Source organism: Callorhinchus milii, unplaced genomic scaffold (assembly GCF_018977255.1).
Source record: "Callorhinchus milii isolate IMCB2004 unplaced genomic scaffold, IMCB_Cmil_1.0 Scaffold5, whole genome shotgun sequence".
In the NCBI taxonomy this organism is placed as follows: Eukaryota; Metazoa; Chordata; class Chondrichthyes; order Chimaeriformes; family Callorhinchidae; genus Callorhinchus; species Callorhinchus milii.
This window is the reverse complement of record NW_024704746.1, coordinates 46,878,419-46,905,556: the sequence shown is the minus strand read 5'-3', so window position 1 is coordinate 46,905,556 and position 27,138 is coordinate 46,878,419. Positions and strand designations below refer to the sequence as shown.

Genomic DNA, 27,138 nt, shown 5'->3' with positions numbered 1-27,138 from the left:
GTTCCCACTTATATCTTGGGCCGCCGAGACCCTTAACCATGCTTTCATCATGCCCAGGCTTGACTAAACCAACTCTCTTCTGGGTGGACTTCCCAACTCTTCCTTCCACAACCTGCAGACTGTTCGGAACTCTGCAGGCAGTGTCCTCTCCTGCACCAAGCTCCGTGAGTCTATCGCTTGTCATCTTCACTCGGCTCTACGAGCTCCCCATCACCAAAGGATCAAGTTCAGCATCCCTGTCCTTACTTTTAAAGCCTCCCACGGTCATGCCCCATTCTATCTTTGCGACCTGCTAAAACCTTTCCAATCTGTCTGCTCCCTCTGCTCAACAGGGATTGGCCCACTTCACATCTCCCACCCTGCCTGTCCCACCATCAGCGAGCTGGCCTTCAGCCTTTCTGCCCCCATCTTCTGGAACTCCATCCCAGAGTCCCTTCTCACCTCTTCCCTTCCCTTCTTCAAGGTCAGTCTCATGACCTTACCCTTTGACCATGGCTTCAGGTATCTTGACACCCTCTTGTCCCCCGCCCCCTCTTGCATCCAACCCCCAGTTTGGCTGCAAAGCATCATCTGTCCAGTGCCTTGGGATGTCTTCCTCACATGAAAGGTGTTATATAACTGAAATTTGTTTGTTCTGCCCCCACACAGTGGCAGTCATTAAAGGCTAATGCTAAACCTTCTCATTTGGCCAAGTAAACTTTGATTCAAAACACCATGCATGTGTAAACGGGTAGCAGATTGTGGGAAAAAAAACAACAGGCATTTTTTGTTTTGTTTTAATTGAATGATGAAAAAATACAATATTAATCTGCCATGAATTAAAAGTGGTCTTTGGATAAAAACAGACTCTTCAGAAATCTCAATTGTCTTTTCAGTTACATTCATCTTAAACAAGGGCTTGAAATAAACCCACCAGCAATAAAATACATCCAGTGTGGAAGGCAATCACAGTTAAATAGCTCCAAACAAAGCCAACACAGATTTTGAAAATGAAAGTTCCTTGGAAAATAAAATGGAGAATATCCTTTAGTGGTAATGCACCACATTATTATCCCCACCAAAAAAGTTGCTTTTATAACTTGTATCCAAAGTTTTTAGGTTTTCTTTTTTGCTGCAGTGTTTGCCTGACCTGTGAGATAGGCTTCATAGATGATATTCAAAAAGTTAGGGTCATTCTGAAATATGAACAAATTGTAATGATTAGAGAATATCCCAAATTTAGTTTGTAGAACAAGGGAGTAAATTCAATTAAAGTTTAAATCTTTTAATAGAAATGCTAATGGAACAAAAAGGAAAAATACTTTACCCATTATGTGTAACAAGCACAACTAAGCATAGATTTACAGAACTCAAATGCCATTATCCCATTTCTAATTTTTTTCCCTCATTTTGAACAGATTTCATTTAGATAAGAAAAGTATGTAAAAAACCTCTAAATAGTTTGTTAGGAAGTACAGTAACTCCACTCATTCATGCCAACAGGCTTAAATAGTGGCACTTTCGTCAGAGTCAGAAGGTTGCAGAAGTATCCTCACGTAAAACACCCAAGTGCGAAGAGGTCCTTTGCCTCAGAGATTGAAAATATTCGCATGGCTGCATGGTCTTCCCACCCATGTCCCCTTCTAACCCACCCAGACCATCCACACCGCCTTCTCCCTCTGCCATGGCTCCTGTCATTCCCCACTCCTCACACTCCTTTGACCCCATATGTCCATCCTCCCTCTCAACGGCAATCACCCACATGAAGTTCATCACCTGCTGCCTCAAAACCCTCCCCACCCAACTGCTGGTCACTCAACTCCCCCTCCTCTCCCCCCTGCTGGCCGACATGGTCAACCAGTCTCTCTCCTTAGGCTCTGTTCCACTCCCTCTGAAAACCGCTGTTATGACTCCCATCCTCGATCCCTATAACCTCTACACTACCATCCCATTTCCAACCTGCCCTTCCTTGCCAAAGTCCTTCGGTCACAGCTCTCCCTCCACTGCCTTCTGGAGCTCCTGCAGCCTGGTTTTCACCCTGCCCTCAGCACAGAGACAGAGCTTGTCAAAGTCACAAACAACATTCTCTCTATCTGTGACCAGGGCTCCCTCTGCCTCCTTGTCCTCCTGGATCTCTCTGCCATGTTTGACACAGTCGACCACACCATCCTCCTCCACCGCCTCGCCTACCTCATCCACTTTAGTGGAACCGCACTCGCATGGTTCAAGTCCTACTTAACCAACCGCCCCCCCCTTCATCTCGGTAAATGGTTTCTCCTCTCGTCCCCGTCCGGTCACCTGCGGGGTACCCCAGGGCTCCATCCTTGGCCCTCTTCTTTTCCCCATCTATATGCTCCCTCTGGGTGATGTCATCCGCAGATACGGGGTAAACTTCCACACGTATGTGGATGACACACAAATCTACTTTGCTTCCTCCAGTACCAATTCCAGGTCCCTCAATGTTCTATCAGCTTGTCTGGCAGCATCAGGGCCTGGATGAGTGCAAACCTCCTGCAGCTGAATGTAGACAAGACGGAAGCCATACTCCTTGGCTCCCATCAACGTCTTCACTCCTGTGGATCTGAATTCCTCAACCTCCCTGGGCTCTCCCTCACACTTACCGAACGAACCAGTGTGCAACCTAGACATTCGGTTTGACCTCCAGCTGTCCTTGCTCCCCCACATCTGGTCCCTAACCAGGACTGCCTTCCTCCACATCGCTCGCCTCCGACCGTACTTTACCCCAAATGCAGCTGAAACCCTCGTGCATGCGTTTGTCACCTCACGCCTGGATTACTCAAACGCACTCCTCGCCCGTGTCCCCAGCTCCACTATTCAAAAGATCCAGCTTGTTTGGAACTCTGCTGCCCGTATACGTACCCAGACCTAACTCCATACCCCCCCACACAAGTTCTGGCCAGGCTCCACTGATTCCCCATCACCAAATGGATCAGCTTCAAGATCCTCCTACTCGTGTTCAAATCTATTCTCCCTGGCACCTCCGATCTCCTCACTCCCCAATCCACCACCCGGCGCCTCCACTCAACTGGCACCGGCCTCCTGCTTGTCCCTCGCACCCTTTGCTCCACCATTGGAGGTCGCGCTTTCGGCCACCTTGCCCAAAACTCTGGAACACACTCCCTCAATCCCTCCGCCTTGCCCCCCCTCTCCCCTTTTTCAAGTCCCACCTGAAAGCCTTCCTTTTTCGACCGTGCTTATGGTCACCTCCCCACCCACACCCCGGCTCGGAATCAGGCTCCGCCACTGTTAAGCAAGCATGCTGAGACGCTACCCTGCGTGGAGGGCGCTATATAAGCGCAAGTTGTTGTTGTTGCTGCAAGGGTTATTATTAGCCAGAATCAACAACAAATTTGTATAGCACCTTTCACATCGGGAGATTTATCTGACAAAAGAACAATGCACCGCCTTTTACACACAGTCACAGATTGTTTTTATTAACAAGTTTCATAATAGTGTGAGCAATTTTTAAAAAATGATTAGCTAGGTATGGATAAAATCCAAATGGCAACAGAAGACTAGCTTTTGAAGGTAGAAAATTGTTTGAAATATCAGCCACGAAGCTTGCCGCAAAGGTCTAAACTAAAGGTCTAAAGGATCTGAAAATTCATGCTCACCTTCAAAAGGTACAAAAGGGTTTCTTGTAGCTGGACCTTGGTAAGTACATTTGATGTATGACTAGTTAGTTCTGCCATCTGTGCAGGTTGATGCAGACGACTCTCTAGCAGGCTCTTTGGAGCTTGAGTGGTGTCCAACTGTGCAAATGGTAGAGGACCTGCTTCTAGGGTCTTGGACTTTCCCATTACAGACTTGGAGAACACCATGGGAGACAGAAGAGATGATGCCACTGTAGCTGGAATGCGTTGTGGGGATATGACCTATTTAAGAAACAAACTATAAGCTAAAAACTATACCAACATGAGACAACAGTAAATAAAGCCCCTGGCACTTGCTTCACAAGTTTGTGATTGACCTAACATTTGTAAATTTCTAGTGTCATTCTACAGTATCACTCCAATTTATTTATCTTGTGCTTGTTTAAAGTTTCCGTTATTTCTGCTCCTATCTTGTATGTACTTAATTTTCACTCTTCCCATTCAGGCCCCACTCCTGCGATGTTTCTATTATAGTCAGAAATAATTAGGCTGCTTACATATAGCTTTGCATTTGCTATAAGCACACCACTGGGAAGAGGAGGAAATTCCAGTGGATGGAGTAATATACAATCCAGAAACCTTTACCCATATAAACCAACAGCTGGCAAACAAATTCTAGTTAGTGAATCCACTGAAGTGACTTCCCTGAGGCTCCCCAACTTCAACATTGCAATCATTCTAAATTCTGATGCATTGCTTCACCTTCGGAATATGCAAACACAAGTCAATATTCAGTTGAGTATTTTTAAATATATATTTCTAAGTGAAAAAATCAAAGATGAAAAATTATGAAACATGAACCCACTTTTTTTCAATCCATAGTATTAAACTCACAAGTTCAGCAAATGTGAACAGCTACATATTAGGTTTTTACCAAAAATATAAGGAAGATAACTTATTAAAACTGTTAAAATGCATAACAGTTGCTTTAGGAACTCAAAGGGCTGATTTCGAAAGATATAATAAAAGATGTAATTTTCTGACTGGAAATATTCAGCTATCCACATCTGGACATAATTATAACATTTTAATAATACAACAACAAAGACAATTAACTAAATACTTTATTTTTAAAAAATCAAATTAAAACTGATGTAGTACCACTGCAAATAAAAAATACTTATAAATAAAAAATGTTAATAGTGATAGTTTTAAGATTAGGTTAAAAAAAACTATTTTCAACTATTTTATGTTGAGGTTTGGATAATTTAAGGTATTGCTTAATTTTTTTATTGTTATTATTTTTTTTGAAGGGTTTACTACCTTCAGAAAAACGATCCGTCAATTGACTAACAACTGGGTTCCTACTTACTGCTAGGTGAACAGAGGTGTGTGGAGTAAGGAAACTTGCCATTTTTTGCCATGCTCGTGAATCAAACCCAGGTCCTCTCCCTTGCGAGATGAGTGCTCTAACCATTAAACTACAGAACTCTACAATTGTATTGAGGTCATTACAATTACTAATTACAATTCATTTATTTAGTCAGAATGCGCTAGATTACTAGATTTCAGGGTGCCAACAGGGACTCTCATTAGTTTGCTTCTAATGATATATGGTGCTGCGCATGGATTGTCAAATGACATTCAGACGTTGCCAGATTTACTTTTTGATGCTTATCATCTGGTTCATAGCTGAGTGATTGAAAGTTTTCTCTGTAACCAGTTACAATCAATAATTGTAATGACCTCAATGCAATCCTTAAAAATGTTCACTATGATCTCAATGTGTTATCTAGAACTGATGCTTCTGATAAGTTTCTTACCTGGAAAAATGGGTTCCGTTTTTCTGAGCAGGCAGTTTTCTCTGTCCAGGATTCCAATGGTTTGATTGAGGAATTGGTCTGACTGACAACTGAAGGCTGAGCTGAAAACTTAGCTGCCATAGTCATTTTGTTCCCAGCCTGAAGCTGCTGTTCCTGTTGAACTATTTGGAGCTTCTGAAGTAATTCATGTGGAGATATAATACCAGAGACCTGTGCTGGGCTACTGCAGGTGTTTGAGGCCACAGTCATCTTGGCCTGGTCTACAGATTGAATATTGTGTAGATTAGGTTGAAACTGTAGGCTGGAGCTAAGATAGGTGGGATGGGTCTGAGGAAAAGACTGTATCTGAGAATCCTTCTGAGACCTACTTAAGAGAAGTTCTGACTGTATCACAGAAGGGCCTGGGGTAAGAAGTGGTGCCTGTGTACATTGTAGCTTCTGAAGCAATTTGTGTGTATTGTTAGGAAAGAAAGAACTGGATTCATTCAAAGGATTTTGTGTAGATACATTGCCTACAGAGGGTTGTACTTGGTATAGTCCTGTCAAAGAGTCTTCCATAGGTTGATCAATTTGATTTTCACACAGGCAATTTTCTGGTAACTCAGACACTGGCTGAAGATCAGTTCCACGGCCCATTAGTTTCTGAATAGCAGGACAAAGCTGTCTTTCTTCAAGTTGGGAAGTCTCCTGCTTTGGCAATCTGCTGGGCTCATCATAGGACAAAGAACGTACCACACCTGGTCGACTACAAACTTTGTTCTTTGGTTCCTGTGCTGGGACATTAGTCGAAATTGGTTTCACTTGTGTACCAAACAAGGCTGCCAATGTCAAGTGCTTTGTTCCTAATTCTGTACTCTAAAAAACAAGAGAAACAAATTTGCTTTGTAACTATAATAATAATTATCCTCTCATTCGATATAGCGCCTTATCACATTGTCGAGACACTCAAAGTGCTTCACAGGATATACTGTAAAGTGGATTAACAATTTTTGGTGGGAAAAACGCGGCAGCCAGTCTTTGCACAGCGATGTCCCACAAACAGCCATGGAGTGAATGACCAATTTTATTTGGGGGATCTATTGGCCAGAACATAGCCGAATTGTGCCATGAACAGGCATCTGAACAGGCAGACGGGACCCTGGTTTAACGACTCATCCGAAAGATGGTACCTCCGACAATGCAACACCTCCCCAGCACCGCATCAACTTAAGACTATGCAATTCCAAGTCCCAACACAGGGCTTAAACCCACAACCTTCTGAGGAAGAGGGGAGATGGTTACCACTGGGCCAGGCTGACACACAAGTGTATTAAAAGTGCAACGTTGAAATTCATAAAAAAATTAATATAAAGCAACTAAAACTGGATTGTTACTGTAACTAAATAATTAGAACTTAACATAATTGAAATTTTGATTTATGTGATGTGCATATACACAGGTTAAGACGATTATAATCAAGCTGCCAAGATTTTGTTCAAATTCTGAAAATAAATAAATATTCCAACAAACACCATAATGATTTCATTTATAATTTAAAAACTGGTGCAAATTTGTTCTGCAAACTACGGGGTATCCTGCAAAATAAAAAAGCCAGTTAAATTGTCACTCAATACCAATCTGATTATTTATTTTGTGCCTTAAACCGTATACCTTATCTGATCGCTGTGCCTCTTGATAATGGGCATCTGTCCCAAGCTCAGTTGGTTTAATTGGGATTGGTTTGATCAGGACTGAGCTGTTATGAATCAGACTGGAGCTAGTTATCTGCTTTGGTTCTGAGGAATGTTTGACCTGAAACAAAAGTGAAATATATTTAATATAATTTCATATTCATATCATATTTAAATTATATACATTAGTCCCAGTTTTAAAACTAAATTAATCAAAATAAATGAGTATGAATTATTCAACTGAAGTGCTATATTAGGCAATTGGAAAGCACAGATTCTCTTCTAAATGTTTTCACAAAGTAAACTCCTATCTGAGCTATTTGTGGCGTTGTTAACTGGAGGCTAAATACAACAAGCTGGCTAAACCCAGATTGTTCATCCATGGTGCCTAGAAGGTAAATGAATGATGTTTTAAGCAAAGGATGCGGAGGGGCAATTCCATTAACACTTTGGTAACTCATGTGCCATCACATTGGATGTCTCAGACTCTTAAGTATTAGAAATCATTAATTTCTAAACAAGTTACTTATTTTGCGTCTTCCTCTAAAGCAATGCTCTAGTTTCTTCTCAAATTGCTCTTTCGATGCAATAGTTGATGATACATCCTTAGACTATTTTCTAATTAAATGATATACTGAAATATCCCAATTAAGACAATATTTTATTTTGAGATGTTAATCTACTTGGAAAATCTATGAACTACTATAATATTTACATACTTTATTTTCTAGTATTTAATGAGCCAAAAATAAATGAGTCCATTGAGATGAGTCCAGTACATTAAAAGTCAGGTATGGTTACCTATTGTTGAGTTTCAACAGAGCCAACACACCCCTTCCACTTGTAAACAGAGAACACGAACGAAAATCAAGTCAACCATCATCTTTTACGTAAATAAATGTTTAATATTTGTCAATTTTAAATAAGTCATGTTCTGTCCAGTTATTGCAATACTATGGTAGTGGCTTTTCTTTGGATTCAAACCATTAATTGAAAAATATTTCTAGCAAAGAGAAACACATAGAATAATCAGTACACTAAATAAGAAGTTTGAAATTAAATAATTGGCAAAAAAAATTATAAAACTTTTTTTAATCAACAAGACAGCACTTCTTGTACAAAAGTATAATAACTGCTTGGTTTGGCATTTAAAAATAATAATAATCCCTGCATTTGATATATTGCCTTCTCACATTGTTGTGATGCCCCAAAGCGCTTCAAAGAATATATTGTAAAGTGTATTTACCAATATATTGACTGTGTATTTTGTGAGTGAAGCGCGACCACCAAATGTGCACAGCAGTCACCCACAAACAGACGTGGATTGAAGGATTATTACCCCAGAAAAGCGGTCTGTCAAGCGATTAACAACCGGGTTCCTACTTACTGCTAGGTAAACAGAAGCATATTTTTGCCCTGCTCGGGAATTGATCCCGGGTAATAGATGTTCAGTACTCCAATCATCCATGTACAATTTCATGGTAATGTTAAGAAGGCAAAAACAAAATTCTACCATTCAGCGAGACCAAGGTAACTCCTCTTTCTGATCTCAAACTCTTGATATTACTCTGTCTTACTGATCAGTGCTCAACATTTAATTCAAACTTGGCATGAAAAAGATTTTGCTGGCGTGTCACTGAAAAGCTATGGGATCTCCTGTTACAATTACCCAGGCATTTAGATAGTTACACGTACCTTGTTATATTCATGTTCAGCTTTAGATAGCATTTGTAAGATATCTACAGCTTTGCTCTCACCATAGTGTGGTGATCCACCACCCTGCTGAGCTTTCCATTGCTCCAAGTGAGTTAAACTGAGTTAAAATAGAGTTAGATAAGTTTACAGTGTAAAAAAAATGCAATAAAATTTATATTTATACAGTGCTTCACTATGCTGGCTGGGCACTTGATTAGGTGGTGGGGGGCTTAAGGTGACTGAAAGCACAATCAAATAGACAATGTTTATTTTCACAAATTAGCACAGAGATTTTCTTTCATAAATAATCTGATGCTTTATTATGTGACGATGATCATAAAAATCATGCAGACGAAACGACCAGCACACAACTCTCAATGCTCAGATATTATTCAGCTGCCACTTGCAGAAATCCTGAGATGCCAATTCAAATTCATATTTTTGAGACTAAACATTCCCTACATACCTTTTTAAAACCTCTCCCTACCCAAACACATCATTCCTCCCATTTTAAATGGGAAGATAACCAGTTCTCCAGTCATCTGCCACTTTAAAATGGCCTTTGAAGTGTTGGAATTTCCTTCTCTCCTTGAGGGGAAGTGACTTGTCTCCAGAAAGTCGTTGGGGAGATCAGAAACTCACAATGGCAAATTGCAGGGATGAGAAGAATGAGTAGTAATAATAATAATCCTTGCATTTGATATAGCGCTTTTCATGTCTTCTAGATGTCTCAAAGTGCTTCACAGAATATACTGTTAAGTGAATTGACTGTATTGGTGGGTGAAACGTGGCAGCCAATTGCGCACAGGTGCGTACCACAAACAGACATGGATTGAAGTGACCAATATATTATTAGGTTTTTTTCTTGACGGATTATTATCAGACGTGTGGAGTAAGGAAACTTGTCCAAGGTTTCGCCCTCTGCCTGGAATTGAACTCAGGTCTCTCACTTGCAAAGCGAGTGCTCTAACCACTGAGCTACAGGACTGGGAGATGATCGAACAATAAACAACTATTTACTTACTTTTTCATAAGCTCTGCAATCCTCTGACATTCTGCCTTATCATAGAACCAGATCCCATAGATAGACACTGGAAATTGAAAATAAATAGAATGCTTTGAACAATATACAAGTTCGAGCTTACTTTTTCCACACTTCTCTTTTCACTTGTTACGATTAAATTGTACACTGAAAAGGCTGAAAGCCATAAGGGTACTGTAAAGCAATACATTTGTACATAGCACTCAATAAAATAGTTTTACACCATATCAAGAAAGCAAAGATTCTAAAGTTTTTTTTGGAATACATTCATTACCATAAAACAACTATCAAAATGCAGCTTAACTTCAAGTACTGTCTTATACAAGCTCCTTAGGGGTATGGCAAGAACAATATTACCTAGCTCAATAACTAAGATTTATAAATTATATTATTATTATTTGATACAGTTGCAAATATGGACTCAAAATCAATCATTAGCTGACAGAAGTCACTGAGGTGCAGTAATAAACACAATCAACATTAACACTGTACATAACTTAGTAGGTATAACACACAGAAATTTGCTACAGCTATTTGCTGCACGAGAGTGTATCCTGCTGTTTTACTCTCACCGGTCTGTTACTAAATGTGTTCAACTGAGATTAGTACACCAGTGTTGATTTCAAGCATCAGAATGCTTTCAGGCATCACAATATGTAGTAGGAATAAAACATAGTCTTTGCTATTCCTCTCGTCTAAGTACAGTATTTAAATCTGACAAGCAGAGGATACATTCAAAAGATAAAGTGGTTTCTCCCAGTCTAAATAAATTGGTCATTCACTTCATGTTCAGAAAAGTTTTGTGCCAAATTGCTGCTGTGTTTGTGTACAATTACACAGTTGCTGCACTTGACAGCAATTACCTGTGAAGCGCTTGGAGACATTTTGAAATTATAGGCAATATATTAAATGTCGTTTAATAGCTTTGAGACAACTTGATGTCATTGGCTATATATTATACTAGCTGTAGACATTGCAGCTTTGCTTGCAACCAAAGGATCCAATATGGAATACAGATTGACACACAAGACAGACAACTCATCTTTATCTATACTCTGTGGGAGAACTCCTTTTGGGAGAACTCTGCATTTTTGAAATGTAATTTTGTTGTTGTTGACACGGCTTAGCTTCATTTGCATTCTTTATTGTGTTCCCGCCGCTTGGCTTCGTGCGTGCTCTGTGACACAGGATGCCACAGCGTCACAGTCAATCGGCGCAGCCTTCAGGTGTAACTGCAGTATGTGCGTACATACGTAGGTGCTCTGTGACGCCCGATGCCACAGCACCACTTTGACTCGGCGGCTGCCTGGTGTAACTATGGTGAAAAACGCAAAACTGAAAATAACTCATGAACGATAGGAGATACCCAAAAATATGCCCATGTCACTCCCAGTACAAGACCTCTCCGGTGAGATATAAATCATGTCTCTACGTCAATCGGTTATTGAGATCCTTCTTGAAGCGCAGACATACATTGTCGTTTTATTAGTATATAAGATTTAGTTTAATAGCTTGCTAAAAGAACAAATATCTAAACGACTCTAGGAACTGCTTACACTTACTTCAATGGCAACCTAAAAATACAATCAAAACATCTTTCTATGGCTTTAGAAGACAGCTTTATAGAGGATCCAGTATATTTTTCCTATTGCAATTTAATTGCTCTTCCTCTCTCCCTCCTGCACTAATTGGATTGGAAATGTAGAGAATTCTTCAACCATTCATCACAAGATTGTAACATGAATTGTTGGAAAATGTTATAATCTTAGTTGGCTTGCAATTCAGACATTGCAGAAGCTTTTATCTTCTTTCCTCTCAATGAGATGAAGGCTCCATATCAAAATGTCAATGGTGATGCAAAAGAGCAGGCCACAACGTAATTCTCTGGAGTGGTGAATGACAGCCCTTACAGCCACCAAACTCACTCATCTCTGGGGAACCTATCAGGAGAGCAATTAATGGGAATGCTTACCCACAGCACGTTCCTTGTTAGGCTGAAGAGCAGTATTTCTGAGTAAAGAATGTATGAACAGAACCAAACCACAGACACCCGTTTAACACACAACTGAATTATATATTTTTAAATAAGAATATAACTAATATCTTGGAAAATAAAATGTTTCAAAGAGCTCTTCAACAAGGAATGCCTGTCCAACTGTCCAACCAGCCACCACAAATAATGGATTCCAAGTACAAAGGTGTAACAGTAAAGGAAATTCAGTTGAACTGTTTCTATGTGTGTCCTGGAGGTAAGATGTTGTTCCATTGTGCAGTTTCTTGAATGAATTAGATCAGCAATCCAGTGTACTTGCATGTTAGAATTTTTAAAGTAATAATAAATAAACAGAAAAGAAGTTTAAATTGACCTGTCAAAATGTTAAACCATAAAAAATATTTGTTGTTCTACGATTTCATCCAAGATCAAATTTCTAAATCTAAGCTTTTAAAATATCCGAGCATTGGTATTTCCTACTCTTTTTCCTGTAAATCATACTACACATTTTTCATAAAAAATAAAATTCAGACATTAAAAAATGTTTGAAATATTTTTTGAACAGGAAATTAGCAAGTTTCATTTTCATTGCAGTTAAGAGATAAAAGTTTTTTCAAATAGGAAGCTCATTACTTTAAATGGATTTACATCCAAATAAGAGTGATTTAATATAGCTAGACGTGCTCTACTGTATATAAACAGTTTTAAAAAGAGAAACCTCACATGGGACGCAAAGATTGTGATGTAAACAATGCAACATTAATCTCACATTGCATCATAGCAAAAAAGAGGTTCAACATTTTGTTAAAGGAAAGTTTCCAAAACCTCAACTTTTTTTAATTTGACATTTGAAAGCAAATGCTGAAAAATAAATTCCCATTGTGGTTCCTATTTTAAATGTACATTGATAACTGAATTGAATTTAGCATATGTAGCCTATTGCAGAAAAACAGCTGAAGTTCAATTTTAGAACAGTGTAATGTGCTACATACAGTGAATGATCTTAAGTTGTGTAGACTTCTGTTTAATATAGTCTTGTCAGATACAGTTAAAACTATAGTGAGCTGATAGGAATTGTAAATGGCTCCCATTTAGACAAATGAAACCTTAATTTGGAATATTCCTATCTGTTTCCCATATAAAAATATATGCTGGCTTTCACAACATAGTTGTTCCGCATACCTTCTCTTTCTTGGATCTGGGCAACTACAATAAAGATAGAAGGGATATGCAAATTCAGTCAGTGATTATTTAATGGCCAGCAGCCCGGAGCATTCCACAACACATGGAGGGAAAATAACAGGCAAACATATTTAAAATTTTAAAAAAGATTAACTGGATCAGAATATACAATTTTCTGATGTATTCTTTACTCTCACTCCTGACACTAAATTGCTACTTCTACCTCTGAAGTGTATACTGTTGTTTCATTTCTATTATCGATTCAAGCTAATGGGATGAGAGTTTTCCATCTCTAACTTTCAAGCAGTCTCAATCAGTTCTTAATTATACAATAACTGAATGATAAACCGTCAATCTCGATGTTTGGACAATTGAAAACACTGATAAGAATAAGGCTTTTAGGAAATTTGTTTTAGGGACATAATGAGGCCAGAGTGGAAGGAACTTTACTCCACTAACAGAACTATACCAGACTCTGTTTTGTGTTATGCAAACATTGTACATGAAGAGCAAAGATTGATCAATATGTTGATTAACTTTACACTGATGATCCACTAACTGTTATTGACTAACATATTGAAGTCTACTATAAGTAATGCATTAGTGCTGACAAGAACCTATGACTGACATGCAATTTGTTTGACTAGAACATAGCTAGTTACATTCTCCTTATAAGTTTACTAAAGTTGTTCTCAGGTTAATATAAGACTTTCAATTCCCATGGGGGCAGGCGGGGGTAGAGAAGTTGATTGTGAGGCCAGGCCTTGAAGAGAGAGAGAAAAAAACAGAAATGGGGGCAATGCACACAAAATGTTTAAAAAACGTTAGTCACAGATTAAGAGCTTGAAGTCCCAAAGTGGGTTTTCTATGTGTATTCTCTTTATGGTACCTTCCTCAAATCTATTTGCAGAATAAAAATGCTAGAGAGAGTTCAACTTCAAAGTACAATTGATAAAGGTTCTCTAAATAGGAGTCTGACGATGTACTGGTGTAGCTATTTCCCTTTTGTCTCTTCAGTACAGCAGAGCTGATATTAAGTGGCAAAACATAGATTTAAGAACAAAACATACATAAGAAGTAAATCGGTATATTTTGCTTTTCTTTAAAATTTCATCTAAAAAATTCATGAACAGCAACATTTAAATGCACTGTTTCCTGTTGCAGCTGCAGTACTAAAGAACGATAGGCTGCCAACGTAATTACATTTGCTCTGACTTATTGCAAGGATCTGAAAAAATGCAGTGCCCTAAAAGCTAGTTCAAGCCTCTGAATACAACCTATTTATTGGTTGGTAAAATGAGACATTTTGTATTGAAAAAAAGTCTATTAAATGTTGCTAGGGTGGTTAAACATCACAAAGATGTCAAGAAAAAACATGTTTTCCCTTTGAAGTTTGGAGCACAGTTCTAACTTTGCTATTAAAATTAAAGTAAAGATAAAATTGCAAAGCACTTTCAAATCCAGTGTTGTAAATCCTGCATTAAGTTGTGCAAAGCCAATTACCATCCATGTTCTTTTCCACATTGAGTTCTTTATCTTATCTTATGGTTTTTTAGAACACAGTGTTGGCAGGACACTTTCAGTAGTCAGGTTACAGACTGATCTATATGCATCCTTGCACAGCCAAAGCTTCCTTTGACTATAAAAGGTGAGGAGACAGCAAACACGTAGCTAGTGGAGCCACATATCTAATGTAATTCTTAACTGCTTTCCTTAACCTATTTATAATCTCTGAAAAAGAACAAGCCTTCAGAAAACTCAAGTGTGCCTCCACAAATCAGTTTTTAATTGGTGTCTGCATTATGTGTCACTATCATGTCCCAAATGTACTTAGAAAAATACTATTTTACAAACTGACATTTTGCAGGAGCACTCTGTTAAATGCAGAGATAGAATTTTGAAAAGAAATGAAGAGGTTGTAGTGTATAAACAGTAAACTGAAACAAAAGGCAGTAAAAGGTTGGTATGGGGTTATACCAGTTCATTCTCCAATATTTGATCTTTGATTTTTTTCCTCCACCAATCACCCCTCTCGAGAGGGGTCAAACTTTAGATTTTCTTAAAATTAGAAACCAATGAGAAACTGGGGATCTTGCCACAGGAGTCGGAAAGAGAAACAAAAATGTTTATTCTTGATCAGTCCCTTGACTTGACTGACTTGACAGTATTCAAGCTTGACCACTCAGATATGGTCAAGGTGATTTGATGGAAGAAAATTAGGCAAACAAAGGTAAATGGCAGTTTATAAAGAGCAAAGCTAAAACAAAATCAAAGGTGGATGTGTTTCCAATAATGCTACAACAGACTATTGTCTAATTTGGTTAATATTTTCAGCTAATTTTTAAGCAAAAAAATATAAGCTATAAATATATATTAGTGAAGGTTCTACCATCCAGTGAGGAAGATAGTGTACAGTTTGCGTCATTCGCTTGTTTCTCAGAGTACAACTCAAGATTTGTTTTAAGGTAAAATTAAGGAATTGCAAAATTCATTAAAACAGTAAACTCCTGATAACTCGACCCTGCCTTAACTTGTCACTACCATTTAAGTCATCATGCTGTCAATATCCCAGCTGCGTTTATTTATGCCTAACTCGCTACTCTGTATAGATCGTCACTGGGCCCTTTTCCCTTGGAGTAACAAGCTATCAGCAGTTTACTGTATTTGCAAACAAAGGGGAATTTCTTTCACAGTGTGCAGAACGCCTAACTAGTTGGGAAATAAAAGCCTTTGTCAGTTACTGAAAAGACCTGTTCATTGCAGATTGGCTGAAAATATTTGAAGTACATTTCTCAACTGGTATGATCATTATATTACATTAGTTTTCCCAGTTGCAAATCATTTTTACTTTGCTCTTTTACATGCATCCACCATTGTAAAATATGTTTGAATAAATCCCTAATTAACCTGGCCTTTAATTTTCATTGCTTGTGGCACTCTGCAACTTTCCAACAAAGGTCCAAGCGAGATCAGGAAATCTCTGTGGCAAACTTGCAGATGCGTCTCCTGATCATGCCATTCTATGACAGATCATTAGTACGCTAATGTGCTACATGAGTGCGACCTTCAGCTCTTTTCTTAGCAAAGAAAATCAGCAAACGTAGCACTGTGAACTCTCTGTTTAAAATGGAACTGCAATTTTGAAAAACAATACATTTTGAGGGTTTAACGTAGAACTAATTAGCTATTTTGAAATTGATTCAAATGATCTTTCTTTTCGTGGTGTCTTGTAGCTCAGTGGTTAGAGCACTCGCCTTGCAAGCAAGAGACCTGGGTTCGATTCCCAGCAGTGCGAAATGTTGGGCAAGTTTCCTTACTCCACATGCCTCTGTTTACCTAGCAGTTAAGTATAAACCCGGTTGTTAATTGATTGGCGGATCGCTTTCCGGCGGTAATAATTCCTTAAAAAAAATTGGTCACTCATTCCATGACTGGGACGCTGATGCACGCAATTGGCTGCCGCCTTTCGCCTACAGAACGTATAGTCCATTCACTTTACTGTATATCCTGTGAAGCACTTTGAGACGTCTCGAAGATGTGATAAGGCGCTTTATCAAATGCAAGGACTATTATTATTTTCCGATCTTATAAATTTCTGATTTGCTTATAAACCTTCTATCCAGATTTTTTTTAAAAAACGTGGTATGGAGTGCAATCATACTTTGTAGTGATGAACAAAGTGTGAAAAGTATATTTTTGCATAAAGGGTGGTTAAGATGAGCCATGCATGTGCAAAATCTTTGAAAGTTTATTGTCAAAATAAAGGGAGGCTGGAAGATATACCCGATTGTCAGGCAACTTTGTTGTGACAATTTTCTGAATTTCACTACTGTTATTTTAGTAGGGGTGAATTGGATGATAAACTTCCAAATACGTTGTGTATCTGATAATAATCATGCTGCTGTAAACTAATTTTACATTGAATTCCCTTTACGATTATAATAATATTGTACTTATTTGGTATGCATCTTTTAACGTCAGGAGGGTAGTCCAAAGTGATCCACAGGATATACTGTAAGTACAGTCACTGTGTGTTTTATCATCAAATGAGGCAGTCAATTTGTATGCAGCACCAAGAAGTTGATTTCCTAGGTGCCTAAACATTTTTCTGCAGCAATAATATCTACCACAGTTATTCTAAATGATGCCAACCACTTTGTATAATTCTATTTTGATTAAAATTCGATTGCATCAGTAGTAATTAAATTGACTTAAGTACCAGTAGTATAAAATCACAATTGTAACACAAAGCTTATAGAAGTCTAAAATATAGAAATGGCCAAATTATGGAACATAATTTTTTAGCTTTGTGTAGCCACAATAAAAAAGGAGGTAGAAATCCCTCCAACTCTTACATCGTGCATTTCTGTAGAGTAGGAAAGGATCTTGCAACTGAAAGTCCAGATCCTTAGTGATTGGCTCAGTTCTATTTTCTACGCTCAGTCTGTTCATGATGGTAAACCCATGTCTCGGAGAAGCAGACCTGGAACAAAAAGTGGGGAATAGTAGATGAGAATAGCTGCGAAGGAAAGAAAACAAAAAATGCTAAGTATCTTGTACTGGAAAAACACATTCTGCAATAATTAAATAAAACAAGCATTTAACACCTTAAGAGTCAATACCCATACTTTCAATAAATACAGACACAGAAGTAACATGGTCTTCAGTTACTGGATATACATGCACCTTTGAATGGAATCAGTAACAAAAGCTATTATTAATGTATTGTTAATCCATAATGTTGTTGTTAATGTATTTCAAAAGACCAATAAGACCTGATAAATCTGAAGATAATATTCTTATACCTTTTACCACTGATACTAAAACAGTATACTGAAAGTCAAATTAAAATCAATACCCACACAAACTAGCATTGAATGTTTCATTCGCTTCAATCTTTAAGATTGTATTTCTATAAATGAAAGTGTTCATAAAGTATATTAAAATCTTATTTAAGCACAACCCCTCTATCAAGTACTATACTTCTGCAGATGAGCAAATAAATTGGCATCCTGAGACCTCAAAGCAAATTCATTTAAGATGTTTTCTTTAATATCCTTAGTCAGTCATGAGTGAAACAATACACCAATAGTAATAAGTTTATAATGGTTATTGAAGTTTACTTTTAATATGTGGCCAAACACCCATTCAAATACTAAAAATGCATAGTGTATTTTAAGCTATATCTATTTATATATTTGGGCAGTTTTATAGCTCGGCTTTTTAACATACTGTATATGTATTTCTCACCCTCTTAAAATCATGCATCAATCCTTGGTTAGGTGGGCACTTAAGCGTTTTTTTTCTGACCTTGGTCAATGCTATTTCAGAATTGATCATTATGAGGTACAAAAAAAATCCCTCATCTTTTTGCTATAATCACTTCTTGAATATATACAAATTTTTACATTGACACAAAATGAAAAATGACATCTAAAATGCAAACCATCAATTTATGATCTACTATCCATACCTTGTGTAAACAAATAGGGTGCCCTCGACATCGGTCTTCTCCTGTGATTAAAAAGGAAAATTCATATAGCCTTCAACATGAAACAAATATATCAATTGGCATTGTGTTGTACATGAAAGTCATAGAAATCCAGTACAAATTTACTATGTACTTGCAAATATCCCACAAGATAATGTCTTATACTTTTAAAAGAATTTGGGGTTAGTATACCAGTATGGTATGCTGTGCCAGAATGGTTAACCAGAATTCTCCCCACAGGCAAGAAATTGGTCTCTAGGGGACGGATTGAAATAAACTAAGCTAAATTGAATAAACCAAAGCTTTTCACATCTAGAAGATGTGAAAAGCGCTATACCAAATGCAAGGATTATTATTATAAATCAATGCCATACCCTTCACTGTTAAAATAATTTAAATGTTGGTAACTTAACAGAGGGGAAATGGAACAAAGCACTACCTAAAAACAGAGCCAAGACAGAAACAGTCTGTAGCATATGGAAGCAGAAGAAAAAAAAACTTTTTAAAAAAGTAAAAACCAGCTTAACCAATACCTATCTACTTGTAATATCTATTTAATATAAGAGCTCAGTTTAGTGTTTTGTCAGTGAGTTCACGTCAGGAGTGTCTATTAAAACACAAACCAATGGTATGTAAAGTGCAGGCATAAACTATAAAGTGAGCATTAGCAGGAAATGTTATTATGGGGAACATCACAATCAACACCTTGCATTCTGATCTCATCTACACACGTTCCAACATAAGCCACTGCACAGAGCCTACAAAATAATAATAATAATCCTTGCATTTGATATAGCACTTCTCATGTCTTCTAGACGTCTCAAAGCGCTTCACAGAATATGCTGTAAAGTGAATTGACCGTATATTTGTGGGCGAAACGCGGCAGTCAATTGCTATTCAAAATAGTCATTACACTACAGTAACATCCTGTGAAGCAGTATGAAACATCCTCCTGATGTGAAAAGCACCATATCAAATGTACACTTACTTTATATTATAAGGAGCACTCAATTTCTGAATTGATTTTTCACATTCCCTTGTCCAAGGATGGTGGGGCAACTTTAGTACCCAATGATTTCACCGGCTACATTTATTTTAACTCAGCACAGACCAGAGACCTTTCTGGACTAGTATATCATCAAGCAATGCATTTATATGGTATTTATTCATTAGCCCAGTGAGATGTCTAAAATCCCATTTTCTTTCCACTAAAATGACATAATTCATCAAGAAAGATTACTAAAAGCAAAAAATAGGAAAACTGAAAATGCACTGCATCACTGCTTTATTTGTCAAGGTTAAATCAATTTATTTAAGAATTGAAAGACATGTTTTAAAAAAAAGTAATTGTCATGAAAACTCTCCTCCATTCTGATGAATATCTTTGTCTACTAATTGTTCATCATATCATATATCATGAATTACTCACTGCAAAATCACTGCATTTTACAGCTGTGATGGGCTTTGGGATGTCCTTCTCGTGTGAAAGGCGCCAAACTAAATATAAGGATTTGCAAGGTTTACTACTATCATAATTAATGATATAGCATTGCATTCCTACTTCTCATATTTCAATACTTTGGGGGGCGCGGGGGCAGGGATTCTTCCCATTCAGCTTCTATTAACCTTGCAAGGTAAAGCCGTAATAGGTAGGGTGGTCCTAGCTAGATAAGCAGTGGCAAGCTATGTGGTTAAACTCCAGTAGTACTCCCAGCCTTGTTTTTTGCCAATCTATGGCTAACACTCTCCAAATTAGATAAGCAGGATGCATTCCATTCCAAACACAGGAATTTTCATGCATAAGTGTCATTCGTGGAACATGGAACTCAGTCTGGCTTTGATTATCTAATGTACGATGATGGGTTCAAGATTATCATAGATCTAATAATCTTGTGTGAAACTGAGATACTTTAAATTCTGGCATTTCCACCAAACGTTTTAGTTTTCAATAAGAAGCCTAAATCCATCTGACCTATATTCCTTCAATTAGTTGGATATGCAAATTAGGCCATTCATATTACAGTGCCTGCATGTTCACCATTTAAGATATTAGAATCTACAATGATTAAAAGATCAATGACACACAGTGTCTGGGTGTTTCCTCAAAGAGAGCAGGGAATTGAGAAGATCTCATGCACTTCCCAGCGCACTAGGAAAAAATCAGCAATAGCCAGCGCAGAAAATGGTGCAGTCAGAACCAAGCTACATTATGGGGCACCATACAGTTCGTTGGTTTTTTTTAGACCAATAGTCTTGATAATACATTTTGCTTGTAAGTGGTGTGTCTTGTCTTGCCATTGTACAATGGAAGGAACAAAACACATTAATGTGACAGCCAAATGCTGCATTAAAAACAATAATAATCCTTGCAGTTGATACAGAGCCTCATTGTGTTGTTAAATGTCTCAAAGCACTTCCCAGAATTTTGCTATGATGTCTTGTGACTCTGTATTCTTAGGGGAACATAGCTGGCAATTTGCACACAACAATGTTCCACAACAGCCATGAAATGAGTAGCCAAATTTACCTGGGGGATTATTAGCCAGGATGCCGGGAGAAACTCCCTTCTATTTTTGAATAGTGTCCTGACGTCTAAAACTTCCACCTGCCCCGGCACACAGTTTTATGTTTCCTCCAAAGCGCCCCACCTGCCCTGCACTGAAGTGTCAGCCTAGACTGAGAGCCCTTAAAAAACTCTCTCCTCCCCCCAAAATAGAATAATATTTTATAGTGTTATGGCTTCTTTCTATCACTGACACATACCATGTTAATACCTAAAAAGTGTCAGGGCTTCTACCACTTCAGGACGTTACAACATTCGTTTAAAACCACTGTAGTATGGAAGACACAAAAAGTCAGTGGACAACTAAGTTTGTAGCAAAAGCTTTTACATAGCCCTCATAAAACTTGGTCAGCCCACAACTTCTATATATACATGTGTGTTTTAGTTCTTCCCCCAAACCATTATCTAGAAATGGACAATGCAATTATTTATCTTTAAACAGATAAAATTATTTTCCTTATTACAGTCATTTGCCAGAATTTCAAATAAAGAACAATATTTGGTTGGTTTGTGTATCAAGTACAATACATTCAAAATTAAAATTTGATTGACTATTTTATGTTATGCACAAAAGAAGCCAACAAGAATACAAATACAAAGTTACACCTTTCACGTCAGGAGAATATCCCAAGGCACTGGACAGTCAGGATTTGGACTCGAGCAGGGGGGTAGGGATCATGGAGGGTGGCCAAAGGCACGGCCGAAGAGGAGGGTCTTGAGATGTGACTTGAAGGAGGTAAGGGAGGGAACTAGGCGAAGGGAATGTGGGATGGAGTTCTTGCCTTCGTCCCCCTTGCCCTCCTCCCCTTCTGACCCCAACTCCCAGCCTGGGTCCAAACCCCCTGATTGTCCAACGCCCTGTGATGTCTTTCCGATGTGAAGGGTGCTATACAAGTGTAATTTGTTGTTGGTGTTATTTCAGATAGGAGAAAACTGCGTAAACAGTTCATAAAATCCAGGTAGATATTAAAATATTTGCTTTGGCAACATAATAATATAATCTTCATCTGATTTACAGAAGTGTGTTTCTGAGCAGGTGACCAGTCTAAAGGTTAAGCAATGCTCCTGTTAAAAAATGTGCAAAGTACAATATGCATAGTTTATACCGTTTGTGGAAGCCATATATATGCAGCTACAGTGGAAGTAATGATAAACTTGCAAAATATATAAATTTTGTTTACAAGTCTTATAATTTGCCAGTTATGCTGAAATCCCAACATTGTTCTTGAACCAATAACCTTCCAATCCAGATGTAAGACATCGAGGCTGATCACATCTACAGATTTCTAGATTAACAAAATATTGAACAGTTCATGCACATTTGTGGGATACCAAATCTCTCTTTCTAAAACAGGTCCTTTTTATAATGCCTCATATTTTGTAATTTTTTAAATATACACTAAATAAATAAAGTACATTCTCAATGGAAAGAACTTGGGACATGGAATTTTGTTGCATAAATATCAGACAGAAACATTTATTTTAAGAATTTAAATAAACACGAGGGGTAAGAGGTGGATTTCATAACAAGCTGATTGAAAGGAAGTGAGTGCAGAAGAATTCATCTAGATTTTTAGAGGGCACTAACATGAACGAACAGATTGCACCACATTTCATGAAGCAACATTTGAGCAGGACTGAAGGAAGTGGGCGACTCTCATTCCAAATTACCATCCATGCTAAAGATTTACAAAACAGAAAACTGATGTAAGAAAATATGTCAAAATATCCATTCAATGCTTCCATAGTGATTTTTCTTCAAATCTTCCTAATAGTTTTTTTTGTAGCCATCAATATTTTAAACAAATGTCTAAAGTTTGTATTAAAAATAAAATGTTTACAATACATGAGTAAAACATAAACAAGGTACAGTTGCATGCATGTCAACTGTTAGGTTACATTAGACAGGAACATGCAAGTTCAGCTTTTTGAACCAAAAACAGGACTAGATATGTTCCAGATGCAACACTACCACTATTATTAACAATTTACCATTAGTTAATCCTAGTTGTTATAAATACAATTCTAAACCTAGCAATGCATGACTGTTTCGCAAATTTTCCAGCAGCAGTGATAAATTGTAATCTAAAATCTTTACTCATTTCTGTGGGACTATGAAGCAGCAACTCTGCTTCTAAGCACTGTTTTGGCCTACTCTAATTTTCTTTGTTTTCCTCTGTTCCTGGTGGTGCCCACTATAAAACTGCTTTACTGGTAGTGTTCCAGAATAGAATTTTATTGCAACCATATTCTTTCCTTCACAGATTTATTTTAAAATATATATTTTTAATAATTAAAAATTTTCAATTTCCCAACTTTAAGTATCTGGAGTACAGACAAACTAATACTGCCTTCTCAAGGTGAATAGGGAGGGTAATACCAAATTCCCAAACAATTAACCGTATCAAGTAGATCGTGTTCATAGCAATGACCAAATGGGTGAGTAGTTGAAGTGCAGTATATTATCATTAGTTCAAAGTTTAATAACCTCTTGAAATGGAGCATTTTTTAAAGTAAACTTTTTAAGTCCTAAATATTGTGGGAGAATTGGCATTTGCTTCATTATTTTCATGGCACAGACAAAAGTTTCTAGCATTGATTCTAAAATAATTACTTTTCAAAAAGATGTTTGAGAAATACATCAATTAGTTATTTTCATCAATTACAGATAACGTGGTGTGTGTTGCTACATTCAACAAATATTTAAAAAGTTCACCCAAATTTTTGAATGAAAGCAGTGAGTGCCACTTTTAAGAATTGCAAAGCAGCCCCAGAGGATGGAACAACAGCAACAGAATTACATTTATAGAGCGTCTTTCACTTCGGGAGAATGTCCCAAGGCACTGGACAGTCAGAGGTCAGGACCCGAGGGTGGGGGAGGGGTGGTGTAGGGGTGAGAGAAGGCAGAGAAGTGGGAGGGCGTCCGAAGGCACAATCAAAGAGGAGGATCTTGAGACTGGCCTTGAAGGAGGCAAGGGAGGAAGCGAGGTGAAGGGACTGTGGGATGGAGTTCCAGAATGTGGGGGCAGAGAGGCTGAAAGCTCAGCCACCGATGGCAGGGCGGGTCGGGCGCAAGACATGGAGCAGACCGGAGCTCGCTGAACGGAGGGAACAGGCAGGTTGGGAGGGATTCAGCAGGTCAGAGAGGTAGGAGGGGGCAAAGCCATGGATGGCCTTGAAAGTGAGGACGAGGATCTTGAATTCGATCCTCTGGGAGATGGGGAGCCAGTGGAGTCGGGCGAGGGTGGGAGTGATGGGGTCACGGAGCCTGGTGCGTGAGAGTACACGAGCTGCAGAGTTTTGGATGATCTGCAGCTTGTGTGGGGAAGAGTTGGGAAGGCCGATGAGGAGGGGAATTTCCATAATTGAGCCTTGATGTAGCGAATGCGTGGGTGAGGGTTTCGGCAGCCTGAGGGGTGAGGCAGTGGCGGAGTCTGGCAATGTTGTGGAGGTGGTGGTAGGCAGTGCCGGTCATGGCACGGATGTGGGGGAGAAAGGACAGTTCAGGGTCAAACAAGACACCCAAGTTCCTGACTGGCTTAGTGAGGTGTGTGTGCAGCCATGGAGACTGATACTGATGCTGCCAGCGCCCGAAGGAATGAAATGAGGGGTTGTGAATCATTATAATGATCCAACATCTGTTGAAACACATATACACACTTTGTTTCACCTTAGGTCCCATAGGTTTGATAAATCTTTCAAAACAGGATTGAACAGTGAGTGTGTTTGGTGACTGTGCTGCCCGTGTCTAGTGCTGCTCAATGTGCCTAACACCAACGTCAATAATAATTTGTATATTTGATACAGCACTTCATCACTTTGTCGAGACGTCTCAAAGCGCTTCACAGAATATACTGCGAAACGAATTGACTGTATATTTCGGTGGTCAAAACGCGGCAGCCAATGGCGCACAGCAAGCGAACCACAGACGGTTGTGGGTTGTTGAGTGACCAAATTATCAATTTTTTTTGAAGGATTACCCCAGAAAAGCGATCCGCTAATTGACGAACAACAACAAGAACAAAATTACATTTGTAAAGCGCCTTTCACATCGGGGGAGGAGGGGGGGAGGAGGAGGGCCATAACAACTGAGTTCCCACTTACTGCCGAGGTGTAAACACAGGTGTGTGTGTGTGAGGGTGTGTGTGTGTGAGGGTGTGTGGGGGGGGGCGGGGGTGTGTGTGTGTGGGGGGGGTGTGTGGGGTGTGTGTGTGTGGGGGGTGTGTGTGGGGGGGTGTGGGGGTGTGTGTGTGTGTGGGGGTGTGTGGGTGTGTGTGGGTGTGTGTGGGGGGGGGGGTGTGTGTGGGTGTGTGTGTGTGTGGGGGTGGGTGGGTGTGTGTGTGTGGGTGTGTTGTGGGTGGGGTGTGTGTGGGTGTGTGTGTGGGGGGGTGGGGGTGTGGGGGGGGGTGTGGGGTGGGGTGTGGGGGGGGTGTGGGGGGGGGGTGTGGGTGGGTGTGTGGGGTGTGTGTGTGTGGGGGGGGTGTGTGTGTGGGTGTGTATGTGGGTGGGGTGTGTGTGGGTGTGTGTGTGGGGGTGTGTGTGTGGGGGTGGGGGTGTGGGGGGTGTGGGGGGGGGTGTGGGGGGGGGGTGTGGGTGGGTGTGTGGGGTGTGTGTGTGGGGTGTGTGTGTGGGGGTGTGTGTGGGTGTGTGTGGGGGTGTGTGTGGGGTGGGGTGTGGGGGGGGGTGGGGGTGGGGGTGTGGGGGGGTGTTGGGGGGTGTGTGGTGTGTGTGTGTGGGGGGGTGTGTGTGTGGGGGGGTGTGTGGTGGGGTGGGGGTGGGGGGGGGTTGGTGGGTGTGTGTGTGGGGTGTGTGTGGGGTGTGTGTGTGGGGTGTGGTGTGTGGTGGGGGGTGTGTGTGTGTGGGTGTGAGGGGGGAGTAAAGGAAACTCGCCTCAGGTCTCGTCCTGTCTGTCGGGGGGTAAACAGGAAGAGCGCACTCACCGCACTGTCACAGCAAAAAGATTTCAAACCGTACAAAACCCGACGCCACAAGTGAGTCCGGGTCCCAACCTCCGGGGTCCCCCTCCCCCTCCGGGGTCCCCCTCCCCCTCCGGGGTCCCCCTCCCCCTCCGGGGTCCACCCCCTCCGAGGTCCCCCCCCCTCCGGGGTCGCCCTCCCCCTCATCAGCGACAGTGGCGCAGTTTGATCCGTTTGAACCCCCACTTTTACGGCGATTCCCTTCGGTTCATGAACTCACCCACTCGTTGGCTTTGTGACTGAAAGTGTAAAGCGCGACCTGACTCGCCACGTCCACGATGTTGCAGATGTAGGGATCGCGCCTCTGCAGCGCCGCCAAACTGATCCCCAACCCCCGCGCCGCCAGACTGACCCCCAGCCCCCGCCCCCCGCCCCGCGCCGCCAGACTGACCCCCAGCCCCGCCCCCGCCCCGCGCCGCCAGACTGACCCCCAGCCCCCGCGCCGCCAGACTGACCCCCAGCCCCCGCCCCCGCCCCGCGCCGCCGCCATCACCCACAGCAGCCAGGCCGGGCAGCAGCGCCCAGAGACATCGAGCCCAGCACAGACAAGGCCACAGAGCCGCCCACAGAGACATCGAGCAGCACTGCAGACAGACAGCACAGCCCCACACACACACACACACACACACACACACACAGCCACACACACACACACACACACACACACACACACACACACACACACACACACACAGCCACACACTGAACACACAGCCACACACACACACTGAACACACAGCCACACACACACACACACTGACACACACAGCCACACACACACACACACACTGAACACACAGCCACACACACACAAACACACAGCCACACACACACACACACATACACACACACACACACCACACACACACACACACACATACACACACACACCACAACACACACACACCACACCACATACACACACACATACACACACACACACATACACACACACATACACACACACACACAGCCACACACACATACACACACACAGCCACACACACACACAAAAACACATACACACACACACACACAGCCACACACACACACACACACACAGCCACACACACACCACACACTGAACACACAACCACACACATACACACA

The 27,138-nt window shown here is 40.2% G+C and overlaps 1 protein-coding gene across 1 annotated transcript; it reads right to left on the bottom strand.

The window, feature by feature from the left end:
- Nucleotides 1–783: 783 nt before the first annotated feature.
- On the bottom strand, nt 784–26,518 carry dcp1b (decapping mRNA 1B). The gene is made up of 9 exons (XM_042335423.1): nt 26,249–26,518; nt 18,472–18,512; nt 17,354–17,481; nt 9,806–9,872; nt 8,782–8,899; nt 7,067–7,207; nt 5,417–6,271; nt 3,615–3,875; nt 784–1,175 (listed from the first exon to the last, which is right to left on the bottom strand). The coding sequence occupies exons 1-9, from the start codon at nt 26,516–26,518 to the stop codon at nt 1,095–1,097; spliced, it is 1,962 nt and encodes a 653-aa protein (XP_042191357.1). The 3' UTR covers nt 784–1,094.
- Between the last annotated feature and the right edge of the window lie 620 nt (nt 26,519–27,138).